This window comes from Macaca fascicularis, chromosome 11 (assembly GCF_037993035.2).
Source record: "Macaca fascicularis isolate 582-1 chromosome 11, T2T-MFA8v1.1".
NCBI lineage: Eukaryota > Metazoa > Chordata > Mammalia > Primates > Cercopithecidae > Macaca > Macaca fascicularis.
In genome coordinates, this window is record NC_088385.1 from 55,999,421 (window position 1) to 56,013,607 (window position 14,187).

Here is a 14,187-nt window from a genome sequence, read left to right on the forward strand (position 1 = left end):
TCAGCCTAATATAGGTTTGGAAAGAAGGTAAAGAACTAAGTCTAGCATAGGGCTGCTTGCTTGGAGAGTAGATTTGTTTTGGAAACCCTGGGCAGAGGAGGCATAATGGCGGTAGACACATACCAAGGAGCAGAGGGCACAAGAAAAGGTGATGCATTTGGAATATTCACCATTTTATGTTAGTTACATAAGATCCAGCAGCCAACCAGATTTTGGTTATGTGTTACCAACTTTCAACTCTAAAAAGTACTGGCAGTTTAAATAACTTTATTATAATAATGAGGTAAAAACTTAAGAATAGTATGAGCCGGGAACAGTGGTTCACACCTGTAATCCCAGCACTTTGGGAGGCCGAGGCGAGCGGATCACTGGAAGTCAGGAGTTTGAGACCAGCCTGACCATCATGGTGAAACCCAGTCTCCACTAAAAATACAAAAATTAGATTGGTGGTGGATGCCTATAATCCCAGCTACTTGGGAGGCTGAGGCAGGAGAAGCTCTTGAACCCAGGAGATGGAGGTTGCAGTGAGCCCAGATCACACCACTGCACTCCAGCCTGGGCAACAGAGCAAGACTCCATCTCACAAAAAAAAAAAAAAGAAAAAAAGTACGTGATGCTCTGTGATGGTAATCTTTAGATATACATTTTATGTTTCACAAATAAAAGTTTTAAATTCCTAAGATACTTTAAAACACAAACGTCACGTCATAGGATATGTATAAACCACAGGCAACACTTATTCTTTATTCTCAATGCACTAAATAAAATTTCAGACACCCAGATAGAAAACACAGGACTGAATTCATTTAAGACAGGGAATACTTTATTCAAAACCCATCACAGAAATGGACAGCTTGGGTCTGTAACAAAGCATTCATGTTTTAGAGCATAGGTCAGTAATTGTATATAAGAGCATACACTGCTACATACAAATTAACTGAGCAGACCACAACTTTTCAACGTTTAAAACAGAATAAGCTTCCCTGTAAAAGCAGCACCTTTGTGACATTTTAACTTTAGTATTCCTCTCCTTCTTCCTCACCCTCTCCTTCAACAGAATCCACACCAACCTCCTCATAATCCTTCTCAAGGGCAGCCATGTCTTCACGGGCCTCTGAAAACTCGCCTTCCTCCATCCCCTCACCCACATACCAGTGAACAAAGGCACGCTTGGCATACATCAGGTCAAACTTGTGGTCCAGGCGAGCCCAGGCCTCAGCAATGGCTGTGGTGTTGCTCAGCATGCACACAGCTCTCTGAACCTTGGCCAGGTCTCCACCAGGCACCACAGTGGGAGGCTGGTAGTTGATGCCAACCTTGAAGCCAGTGGGGCACCAATCCACAAACTGGATGGTACGCTTGGTCTTGATGGTGGCAATGGCAGCATTGACATCTTTGGGAACCACATCACCACGGTACAACAGGCAGCAAGCCATGTATTTACCATGGCGAGGGTCACATTTCACCATCTGGTTGGCTGGCTCAAAGCAAGCATTGGTGATCTCTGCTACAGAAAGCTGTTCATGGTAGGCTTTCTCAGCAGAGATGACAGGGGCGTATGTGGCCAGAGGGAAGTGGATGCGGGGGTAGGGCACCAGGTTGGTCTGGAATTCTGTCAGGTCAACATTCAGGGCTCCATCAAATCTCAGGGAAGCAGTGATGGAGGACACAATTTGACCTATTAACCTATTCAGGTTAGTATAGGTTGGACGCTCAATATCAAGGTTTCTACGACAGATGTCATAGATGGCCTCATTGTCTACCATGAAGGCACAATCAGAGTGCTCCAGGGTGGTGTGGGTGGTGAGGATGGAGTTGTAGGGCTCAACTACAGCTGTGGAAACCTGGGGCGCTGGGTAAATGGAGAACTCCAGCTTGGACTTCTTGCCATAATCAACTGAGAGACGTTCCATGAGCAGGGAGGTGAACCCAGAACCAGTTCCCCCACCAAAGCTGTGGAAAACCAAGAAGCCCTGAAGACCGGTGCACTGGTCAGCCTATTACAAAAGAGAGAAACAGAGGAAAGGTTAAGTTTTTGTTCTTTGTAGTACAATCATAGGAAATATATTTTCACTTTTCATACATCTCCCAGGATTTAGATCTTATTTTGACAAATGCTTTTTAAAAAATTCTCATTAACATTTACAAAATGATACCAAATAGTTCATTTTAACTGATAAAAACCCCACAAGAACGACTCATTCCACTCTTTATTAAAATAACAGTTCAATTCTGTTTGAAAAAAAAAAAAAGCAGTATTTCAAATGTGTTCTTTAGGCTCATTAATTTACTTTATTCTTGAAAAGAAACATACCAGCTTACGAATTCGGTCCAACACAAGGTCAATGATCTCCTTGCCAATGGTGTAGTGCCCTCGGGCATAGTTATTGGCAGCATCTTCCTTGCCTGTGATGAGCTGCTCAGGGTGGAAGAGCTGGCGGTAGGTGCCAGTGCGAACTTCATCTGGAGAAGGAGGGAGAGAAGGATGGAGGGAGTGGGTGAGTGGGTGACTAGCGGAGCCCCCCAGGACAGACCTCCTGTCCCAGCATCCTGGGATCTCACTTGGGTTACTGAGGTCAACTCACCAATGACCGTGGGTTCCAAGTCTACAAACACGGCCCGGGGCACATGCTTGCCAGCGCCCGTCTCACTGAAGAAGGTGTTGAAGGAATCATCTCCTCCCCCAATGGTCTTGTCACTTGGCATCTGACCATCGGGCTGGATGCCGTGTTCCAGGCAGTAGAGCTCCCAGCAGGCATTGCCAATCTGGACACCAGCCTGGCCAACATGGATGGAGATGCACTCACGCTGTGGGAAGGAAAAGTGAAACAATTGTAAAATTAAGGCGTATTAGCATTTCAAACTCTTAGTAAACTTTTAAAAATATTTCTAATAATATACAGATATTTTTCAAAATTATTTGAGGTCACATCCCTAGCACGATACAAAGATTAAGGAAAATGACCTGCTGCAAATGCTGCATATGGGTGTGGTCTGAATAATGATGTCGCCTTGGCCCTGTTCAGCACATGGTACCAGCCCATTGTGCCTACTACCATGCTTGAATAGAAGACTTTTCATATTTAAAAAGTATTCAGTATTCAAAGCACAAATTTTGTAAAATGAAGTAAATTCAATTATGACATAATTGGGATTAATTTTACTGCTTTCTTCCCTTTTAAATAAAGAAGAAAGTTTCTTCTGAATAGGACTGACTTGATATTATAACATGGACATCTGTACTGCAGCTGAGGCAAGAAGCCACACCCTTCTGCAGTCTGTCTGCAGAATCCATCAATACAAGGGGTTTAGACAAGGTCTGCTTCTGCCTTCTGCATTGCTGCATTGCTGTATTTGCTGTGCCTGGTGCTAGCCTGTACTGTCTGCTACATTATTTAACAGAGCAAGCTCTATTTCCAGCAACTGCCTACATGATCTCATTGTGCTGTTTTGCCAGTTTTCCTCCTCTGACCCCGCCCGGGACCATGTGCCTGAATTGAAATGAATTAATGAAGATGCACTAGAACAAAAGACAACGGGATGGGGAGTATAATTCTTCTTTGTCTGTAGCAATTTCATTCCTTTTTTTAAAGAAAAAGGTTTTTCCAGATCTTCTCCACTGTAAAAGCTGAAAAATTATCCGTATCTTCACACACACACACACACACACACACACACACACACACACACACACACCTTCCTAAGTTAGAAACAAGCATCACATGAAAAGGTAGCAAACAAAGAATAAAAGCCCAGTGGAACGATAGTGAAATATTTATTTAAAACAACAAAATAGTATTTTAATCCTGAGATTCTCTACCCACCACATAATATTCATATTCTTTGCATCCAATAGAGGTTTTCTTCTCTGTGGTCTTTAGGGCTACCACTTTCATTGTCTATTCGCTGATGTGGTGGGGGCGGGGCGGAGGGGGGCGGCGGGGAAGGGCGTTTCCCTGGTCCTGACCATCAGGGTACCCTGGGGCTCACAAAGTGGGCTTTCTCCCTCGCTGAACGAGCAGCGCGCGCGCACACACACACACACACACACACACACACACGACCATCAGGGTACCCTGGGGCTCACAAAGTAGGCTTTCTCCCTCGCTGAACGAGCAGCACGCACGCACACACACACACACACACACACACACACACACACTTCAGTCGGTCAGGGCAGGGCGTCCCCAGACCAGACATTAAAGAGTTTGTCAAGTGAATTGTGATTTTGCTCAAGAGAAAAAAAAAGGTCATCTTAATTATAATAGCGAAGAAAACCCTTTTGGAGCCTACAGTTCCGCAATGATGAAAAGTTTTTTTTAAGTCAGCTCCTGACAGAGGAGGTTTAGTGAGGGCGAACCCCGCCCAGTGGCTCCAACGCCATAGAAGCCAGAAACAAACAACCCCGCCCCTGCGCCGCCCTGACACCCGCTGCCCGGGGCTCCAGTAGAAACTCACCATGTTTCCCCGGGAATGTGTGGTTATCTTTCCAAAACGCCAACGACCGCGAGGGGTCTTCCCACGCTAACCCCAGGCTGCGCTTTGTTCCCGTTCCCCCTCCCACATCCCCCAGCTCGCCCAACGCCCCCGCTCTTTTTGGGTGCCTCCTCCTCTCCCGGTCCCCAGAGAACGAGGCGAGACAGAAAGGGGCCCCTCGGCGTCTGCGAAACCGTGCGCACAGACACTGGACCCAGCCGGGACGCCCGAGACCCCTCGGTCGCGGCAGACGGGCTGCCCGCGACCCCGAAAGGCTGTAGGACAACACAGGCGCCCAGGCGCCGCCTTTGTTCCTCCCCAGCGCTCTGCAGCGCCCTGGGCGCAGTCCTGGCCGGGTTCCTGCACCCGCACTGCGGCGGCGGCGGAGCTGGAGGATTTGGGGTAAAGCTAAACCTCACAAAACACACCACCACCCTCGCCCAGAGAGCTTACGAAAGAAAAGAGCTTAAAGATTTTCCAAGCAGAGCCTGGGGGCGCTGACTCCACCCAACGGCCACAAAGAGCCAAAGCCGATTCTCACCATGGTTGCTGCTTCGCGACTGCAGAGCAGATGGCGGAGACAAGGAGGAGAAGGTTGTTGCTTCTTACAGCGCGACTCTTAGGCGGTCGATGTAAGAGAACCTGCGGCACATGGGCGGATGCGGCTCCATATATACAACTCGGTCACCATGGGGATGGGCCGGGGCCTGTTCCTGTTGGTCCAGACCCCCAATCTGCCCAGAGAAGCCAGGACAGGAGACTGGTGATTGGTGCAAACGACGTGGGATGAGGTAATCTCTCCCCCACCCCTTTTTCTCTAGCATCCGTAGACTGTTTGCATCCTTTAGACAAAGAGACCGTGCAGAAGCATTCTGCCGAGCATCCATTATGGGGTGGGGTCGGGGAGGGGCGGAAGAAGAAAGGGGACTGGGGTTGGAAGACTTTATGTTGCTTAAACCTCAAAATACAGTTAAAATTATCTATGTGAGGTTTTTTCCCCCTACCCTTAATAACAGATTTATGTTCAGATTAAATATTTAAAGGAAAATTACTGCCAGCCCCTCCCTCGCAGTATATTAAACTCGACTACATTTTGTTAGGGTTCAATATCTCTAATTGCTTTAAAAATAAAGTGGGAGAGAAAATGGGCGTAATGCTCAAAACGGTCTGGGTAATTGTGATTTTTTTTAATTTAAAAAAAAGATTTAGTCATACAGTCATTCAAAATGGTTTCTCAGGTTCAACTAACTTATTTTCAGAGCTTCTTTTGCAGGCACATGCACACTCGAATAGCTAAATAAAACTGGAAGATGGAAATAATAACCATACTAAATAAAGAAGCGAACAAATAGTTCTAACATGGCAATAATCAACAGCAAGTGCACGTAGAGTAGTTATAATAGTTTACTAGAGGTATTCCTTTATGAGAAGTCTATGTAACACATTTTGTGTGGTGCATTGTCCTTTGGAATGAATCATCTTTCCTGATATAAAATTGGGAAAATACAAGGAGAAATAATTGAGCTCAGAAGTTAGTACTACATGTGTGCAGTTACATATCTGCACTGGACTTTTGTCTGGAAAGTAACAAGCAAAATAATAGTAATAACCAAGACACCAAATTAAAAAGAAGAAGAGAATAATATAATGTAAAAAGAAGACTATTTTGCAATGTTGCCTCCATCTACAGACAACTGTGAAACATCAGCTCAATAACTGCATTTCCTTTTTATGCAGTTCTTATGTCAATTTGGTAAATATCCTCCTGCGAGTGGGCTTCTGACTGTGGGAATTTTAGCCAGCCTCACACCCTTGCTATTCAACTAGAGACTCTGGTGGTTGCTCAGTTGCCCCTTGGGACAAAAAGGCTTTGCTTTCACCCCTAGGAAATAAATTGGAGTAACATTGTCTTGCTATTTAGAAAGGCTCCATTCTCAGCAACGATGGGCTATGCAGAGTGAGTCACTGGATTTCGTACCACTGGATGTTGGTGATGAAATTTCAGAGGTAAGTAAGTTTGGCCACTAAAGTTGGAAATTTATTTTTTACAAATAATTTTTCCTTTTGGTTTTCAGCGGCAGATTTTCAGGGTGGGCAGCAACTACTCACACAGCACTCTGCGGAGCCCATTCATTCCTGCCAGGCTGGCAGGCTGAGCAGGGCGTGGGAGGGAGGGACTTGAGAATACAGCTGCTGCAGGTTGTGGTGTGACAATGGCGACCACGAATTTTTCTAGCCTGCCATCCACAGTTCTGCTTTACTTGTTCAATTTTGCTTCAGTAATATTTTCTGGAAAAAAAATAATATCCAAAATGCAAAAATCATTTTATCTACTTGTTACATATTTCCTAGGAAAAAATAATATTCAACATCATCTTATTTCCACCTCTTTAGCAAAAAAAAAAAAAAAAAACCAAAGAAAGCATATTTCAGAAGAGACAGGAGGATTAGGTATTTGAATGCTTCTTTCAGAACCCAGAAATATATTTAACAAAAATAAGAATTAAATGGCATAAGGAAGCCTAAGGATTAATAAGTAGCTCATTCAAAATACTTTCACAATTTTAATCATAAAATATATCAGACACTATTGGACCATAGCAACATGTACAAGTCTTTTTGGAATGAGAAGCAGAGCTTTGAATATTATTTTCTTTACAATATAAAAAGATTAATTGAGAAATATGTTATTTACCCAATAGTCTCATTTCTTTATGCAATTTCCCAAGATTAAATAAAAGACTGGAGTGTTCACGTGGTTGATTCTTTGTAATTCTATCTCAGAGCCATTCTGTTCCTTATGTAAATGAGGGTTATTCCTTCTGCTTGGGCATATATAACAAGACCTAGGTCAGAAATAGACTATTTGAGCACTGATAATCTCAACTATATAAACAAAAGATCAGGGGATATAACTAATCTATAATTTTTGTTCCTTATTATCTGATTTAATAGCACACAAACTGTGGAAAGCAAAACTATTTTTCTTTACTAGTTCACCTCTTATTTTTATTGCCATTTTAAAAAACTTGACATCAATATACATGTACAAATATTCTGCTAATGGATTCATTCTTGTACACAGTAAGATTAGCATAAAACATTCTTCTTTCATAGTATTTATAGAATTTTAATCATTTATTTACATGTCTACATTTCTCCTCCATTAAAATGTAAGTCCTAGTTCCTGCCAAAGTGCCTAACTACAGTAGATGTTATACACCACGTTTGTTCAGTTAAATGAATAGCTCTCTGTGCAGTTTCCTTCCTTCCTTCCTTCCTTCCTTCCTTCCTTCCTTCCTTCCTTCCTTCCTTCCTTCCTTCCTTCCTTCCTTCCTTCTTTCTTTCTCTCTCTCTTTCTTTCTTTCTTTTTTTTGAGATGGAGTCTCATTCTGTCGCCCAGGCTGGAGTGCAGTGGCACGATCTCGGCTCACTGCAACCTCCGCTTCCCAAATTCAAGTGATTCTCCTGCCTCAACCTCCTGAGTAGCTGGGATTACAGGTGCTGGCCACCATGCCCGGCTAATTTTTGTGTTTTTCGTAGAGATGGGGTTTCGCCATGTTGGCCAGTCTGGTCTTGAATTCCTGACTTCAGGTTATCCACCTGCCTCAGCCTCCTAAAGTGCTGGGATTATAGGTGTGAGCCACGGTGCCCAGCCTTTGCAGATTTTCATTACCTATTATCATGCTTAGTAATGTAAAGATATTAGCCAGAGCGGTGGTTTACTCCTGTAATCCCAGCACTTTGGGAGGCCAAGGTGGGTGGACCACCTGAGGTTTAGGAGTTTGAGACCAGCCTGGAAAACATGGTGAAACCCTGTCTCTATCAAAAATATAAAAATTAGCTCGGGTGCGGTGGCTCACGCCTGTAATCCCAGCACTTTAGGAGGCTGAGGCAGGGGATTATTTGAGGTCAGGAGTTCGAGACCAGCCTGGCCAACATGGTGAAACCCCACCTCTACTAAAACAAAACAAAACACCAGCCAGGTGTGGTGGCTCGTGCCTGTAATCCCAGCTGTTGTGGAGGCTAAGACATAAGAATCACTTGAACTTGGGAGGCGGAGGTTGCAGTGAACTGAGATCATACCACTGCACTCCAGCCTGAGTGACAGAATGAGACTCTGTCTTAAAAAAGAAGATATTTAATTAAGTATTTTACCATTTATAATCAGCAAGCATTTACTGCCAACCCAAGACCATCCTAGGTGGTAAAGAGTTCAGAGGTAATAGCATGGTCTCTTTTCTCTAGAATCTTCCAATTTATTGGAATAATTGAGACACGTACATTCCTATAGGTTTGAGAATGACATGAACGTGTGTGTGTTTGGAGAGGGACCATGCAATAGATCCCAGTAGAGAGGATCTATTTCATGACTCCATGTATCATAACTTCTGAGGGAAACAAGAATTGTCGAACACTTTTTTTTTTTACATCTTCACCTCCTATTCATCCCTAAATCCATTTCAAACTGGATTCTGCTCCTATCACTCCTTTAAACTAAATTGCCTCCATGTTTGTTTTTTGTTTGTTTGTTTGTTTTTGAGATGGAGTCTCGCTCAAGTGCAGTGTCGTGATATGGGCTCACTGCAGCCTCTGCCTCCTGGGTTCAAATGATTCTCCTGCCTCAGCCTCTCAAGTAGCGGGGATTACAGGTGCCCACCACCATGCCCAGCTAATTTTTGTATTTTTAGTAGAGACAGGGTTACCCTGTGTTGACCAGGCTGGTCTCGAACTCCTGGCCTCAAGTGACCAATTTGCCTCAGCCTCCCAAAGTGCTGAGATTACAGGCGTGAGCCACCATGCCTGGTCTATCTTAGTTGTTAAATCCACTGGACACATTGTAGTTCTTGTTGACCTGTGACAGGCTTTGTCACAGTTGACTATTATCTCCTTCAAGACACTTTCTTCCCTTAGCCTCAAAAACTCTACATTTTCTGGGTTTCTCTCCTACATTTTTGTTTCCAGTCAGTCTCTGCTGGATCGTCCTCCTTTCCCTAATCTTCAAATGTTGGAATTCCTCAAGCTTCAGTTCTAGACCTTTTCCTCATTTTATTCTATGTGGTCTCATACATTTTTAGTGGATGGCAAGTGCATTCATTCCCAAGGCTTCAAATCCTTCCTATATGCCGATGACTTCTTTTATTTATTTATTTACTTTTAATTTTTTTTTTAGAGACAGGGTCTTGCTATATTGCCTAGGCTGGTCTCAAACTCCTGGCCTCACGTGATCCTCCTACCTCAGCCTCCCCACCCAGTAGCTGGGATTACAGGTAGGAGCCACTGTGCCTGGTGCTGATGACTTCCTTTTTTTTTTTTTTTGAGATGGAGTTTCACTCTTGTCACCCAGGCTGGAGTGCAATAGCATGATCTCGGCTCACTGCAACTCTGCCTCCCAGGTTCAAGCGACTCTTCTGCCTCAGCCTCCGGAGTAGCTGGGATTACAGGCGCCACCACCACGTCCAGTTAATTTTTGTATTTTTAGTAGAGACTGGGTTTCACCATGCTGGCCAGACTGGTCTTGAATTCCTGACCTCAGGTGATCCACCTGCTTTTGCCTCCCAAGGTACTGGGATTACAGGTGTGAGCCACCTTGCCCGGCCTAATGACTTCCTGATATCTCTTCCTAGCCTCAGATCATATAGTCAATTTCCAGTCTCTGTCTTGTTTCCTCAGGTATCTCAAATTGAACTAATGTTTATTTATTTATTTATTTATTTATTTATTTATTTATTTATTTTTATTTAGAGACAGAGTCTTGCTGTTGCCCAGGCTGGAGTGCAATGGTGCTATCTTGGCTCATTGCAACCTCTGCCTCCTGGGTTCAAGTGATTCTCCTGCCTCAGCTTCCCGAGTAGCTGGGATTACAGGCACATACTGCCATGCCTGGCTAATTTTTTGTATTTTAGTAGAAATGGGGTTTCGCCGTGTTGTCCAGGTTGGTCTCGAGCTGCTGAACTCAGGCAATCCACCCACCTTGGCCTCCCAAAGTGTTAGGATTACAGGCGTGAGACTGTATATGTTTATAATGGAAGATTTTATTAGAAATGGTGGCTCTTGAATAGAATGGGAGTGGAATAAGTACTCTAAATAGGAAAAATAACATTAGGAAAGATACAGTATAATAATGAACTGTTGCCTGGATAAAGGAGGACAAAGAAATTGGCTTGATTAAGGCATTCGAGGGTGGGTAAGTGATGTGTTATATAGGGAGGGTGGAACTAGTTAATAAAATGTCTTGAATTTCAGTCTGAAGGAGTTTGGGATTAAGTCCATATACAGTATGAAGCCTTTATACATACATATATATACATATATGTGTGTGTATATATGTATATATGTATATATATGCCTCCCAGCACTTTGGGAGGCCAAGGCATGAGGCTTGCTTGAGCCCAGGAGTTCGAGACCAGTCTGGGCAACATAGAGAGAGACCCCATTTCAACAAAAAATTTTAAAAATTAGCTGGGTAAGGTGGCATGCACCTGTGGTTCTAGGTACTTGAGAGGCTGAGGCAGGAAGATTGCTTGACCCTGGGAGGTCAAGGCTGCAATGAGCTGTGATGATTGTGCCACTGCATTCCAGCTTGGGCAACAGAGTGAGAGAGACCCTGTCACCAGGTAAAAAAACAAAACAAAACAAAAAAAAACAGTGAAAAATTTATGAAGGGAACAGCATTTTCATAAAATTAATGTGACTGGTTTTCGGAGTAGGAAAAGAGACTGGAGAAGGAGACCAATACTGTTATTGCAATAATCTAAGCAGAAAGTCTCAGGCCATCATAAGGGATAGAAAGGGGTAAGAGAAGACATCATTCGAAGGAAGAATCCTTGTGGTGATTGGTTGGACATGTGGTAAAAAGGAAGGAGTCAAAATCAACCCTTAAAGTGTTTTTGTTCTTTTTTCTTTTTTTAGAGGCGGGGCCCAGGCTGGAGAGCAGTGGCATAATCATAGTTCACAGCAGTCTCAAACTTCTGGGTTCAAGTGATCCTCCCACCTCAGCCTCCTGTGTAGCTGGGACTACAGGCCCACACCACCACACTTGGGTTTTTTTGTAGAGAAGGGATCTCACTTTTCTTGCTCAGGCTGGTCTCAAACTCTTGGCCTCAAGCAGTGCTCCTACCCCAGTCTCTGAAAGTGCTGGGATCACAGGCGTGAGCCACTGTGCCCTGCCTAACCCTTAAAGTTTTTAGCCTGGAAGACTCAGAGAATGAAATGGTAGTGGTGCTGTTAACAGAATAGGGAAGTTGAGAAGGGATGCAAGTCTAAGCAGAAAATGCATTTGTGTGTGTGCGAGGCAGAGGGTATTGAGGGCAGGAAACTTCAGTCGATTTGATCTAACAAGCTGAATGTTACACCATTTAGGTGATAAAGGAATTGAGGGCAGAAGTCTTAGAGGCTGCTGGGAATCTGAGATTGGGACTGCTTAGGGAAAGGTCAGGACTGAAGGGGATGGAGATGTGTATTTGGCGTCTAATGACAACAGCATGGTTATAAAGCTGGTGGTATAGTATGAGAACAGAATTCTCCAACTGTAACCCATAATTTCAAGTTATGTCACTGAATGGGAACAAGATAGATTTGGGGACTTTTAGGGATATTTAGCAGGCTGACTTACCAGGTTTGCAAACAGATTTAATAAATTAAAAACGGGGTCGTGCATGGTGGCTCACGCCTGTAATCCCAGCACTTTGGAGGTCAAGGTGAGTAGATCATTTGAGGTCAGGAGTTTGAAACCAGCCTGGTCAACATGGTGAAACCCTGTCTCTACTAAAAATACAAACATTAGCCAGGCGTGGTGGCAAGTGCCTGTAATCCCAGCTACTCGAGAGGCTGAGGCAGGAGGATTGCTTGAACCCGAGAGGCGGAGCTTGCAGTGAGCCAAGATCACGCTACTGCACTCCAGCATGGGTGACAGAGCAAGACTCTGTCTCAAAAAAAAAAAAAAAAAAAAAAAAAATTAGGCCGGGCGCGGTGGCTCAAGCCTGTAATCCTAGCACTTTGGGAGGCCGAGACGGGTGGATCACGAGGTCAGGAGATCGAGACCATCCTGGCTAACACGGTGAAACCCCATCTCTACTAAAAAATACAAAAAACTAGCCGGGCGAGGTGGTGGGCGCCTGTAGTCCCAGCTACTCAGGAGGCTGAGGCAGGAGAATGGCGTAAACCCGGAGGTGGAGCTTGCAGTGAGCTGAGATCCGGCCACTGCACCCCAGCCTGGGCGACAGAGCAAGACTCCGTCTCAAAAAAAAAAAAAAAAAAAAAAAATTATTAAAAACAATAAGCTGGGTGAGGTGGCTCATGCCTATAATCTCAGCACTTTGGGAGGCTGAGTCAAAAGGATCGCTTTAGCCCAGGAGTTCAAGAACAACCTGGGCAACATATCAAGACCCCCATCTCCACCAAAAAGAAAGAAATTAACTGGGCGTGGTGGCGCACACCTGTTGTCCCAGCTACTTAGGAGGCTGAGGTGGAGGATCGCTTGAGCCCAGGAGGTCTAGGTTGCCGTGAGCTGTGATGGTGCCACTGCACTCCAGCCTGGGTGACAGAGCGAGATCTTGTCTCAAAAAAAAAATTAATAATAATAATAATAATAGGCCAGGCGCCATGGCTCACGCCTGTAATCCCAGCACTTTGGGAGGCCGAGACAGGTGGATTGCCTGAGCTCAGGAGTTTGAGACCAACCTGGGCAACAAGGTGAAATCCCATCTCTACTAAAATATAAAAAAGTAGCCGGGCATGGCTGCGTGCGCCTGTAGTCCCAGCTACTCAGGAGGCTGAGGCAGGAGAATCACTTGAACCCAGGAGGTGGAGGTTGTAGTAAGCCAAAATCGCACCACTGCACTCCAGCATGGGTGACAGAGCGAGACTCCGTCTCCAAGAAAATATAATAATAATAAACAATAATAAAAATAAAAACAGTAAAGAACTGCCAGAGAAAGAAGTGTCAGAAGAGGAAACAAAGAAAGAGGCTGTAAAGCAGAACACGTTGATGTCACAGAAACAAAGGAAGGAGTGAGTGTCAAGAGAGTGCTGAGTAATACCAAATACTGCAGAGGAGTCGTTAAATAAGGACAGAAGAGTGCTCATTGGATTTAGTGACAAGGAAATCAGTATAAAGCAAGGGCTTGGCATAAAAGACAAAAAAAAAAAAAAAAAATGTTTCCTGCCCCAGAGGTGCTCAAGGTGCAAGGAAAGAAACTGTTATTACAGTGTGACGAGTGCTGTGAGATAGAGTTCAGCCTAGGAGCTGCCACACGGACACAGAGACGAAGCTGGTGGTCCAGTTTTCCATGTGCTGTTAGTTCACATTTCCTAACCTCACTTCCCTGTGGTATCACCTGTCTCACGCCACATCACTGCCTCTGCATCTTTTGTGAAATAAGCATACCTGTCCATGGCACACTGCCTTCTTGGTGCGTGTTGGAGTGTAAATGGGTATATTCAAGCAACCAAGTTTCCCTTAAATTCTCTCGCTAAACACACTTCGAACTCTAAACATAAACAATGGAATGGACATGATTATAATGATACACGGAATTTAAGTTTATCTTCATTTTAGGGTTTAGTATGGATCAATATACTGAATGAACTGGCTGTTACTACGTAGGGCTATCCAGACAAAGACTATCCATTGAATTTACCTTGGCCAAATTCCAACGCTAACAATTTAGGTAAGAATATGGTTCCACATCTAGAATTCAGAATTTTATT

The 14,187-nt window shown here is 44.2% G+C and overlaps 1 protein-coding gene across 2 annotated transcripts; it reads right to left on the bottom strand.

The window, feature by feature from the left end:
• Positions 1-805: 805 nt before the first annotated feature.
• LOC101865772 (tubulin alpha-1A chain) lies at positions 806-5,122 on the bottom strand. 2 transcript variants are annotated; one of them, XM_045366494.3, is made up of 4 exons: positions 5,018-5,122; positions 2,586-2,808; positions 2,315-2,463; positions 806-1,997 (listed from the first exon to the last, which is right to left on the bottom strand). In XM_045366494.3, the coding sequence occupies exons 1-4, from the start codon at positions 5,018-5,020 to the stop codon at positions 1,017-1,019; spliced, it is 1,356 nt and encodes a 451-aa protein (XP_045222429.1). In that variant the 5' UTR covers positions 5,021-5,122; the 3' UTR covers positions 806-1,016. The 2 variants fall into 2 exon arrangements, with proteins under 2 accessions (XP_045222429.1, XP_005570814.1); XM_005570757.4 differs by having other exon boundaries at positions 4,459-5,122.
• Between the last annotated feature and the right edge of the window lie 9,065 nt (positions 5,123-14,187).

Coding starts and splice junctions, on each gene's coding strand:
- LOC101865772 (XM_045366494.3), bottom strand. Junction 2,464..2,585: donor CTTGGAACCCACGGTCATTG/GTGAGTTGACCT, acceptor CTCCTTCTCCAG/ATGAAGTTCGCACTGGCACC. Junction 1,998..2,314: donor TGGACCGAATTCGTAAGCTG/GTATGTTTCTTT, acceptor CTTTTGTAATAG/GCTGACCAGTGCACCGGTCT.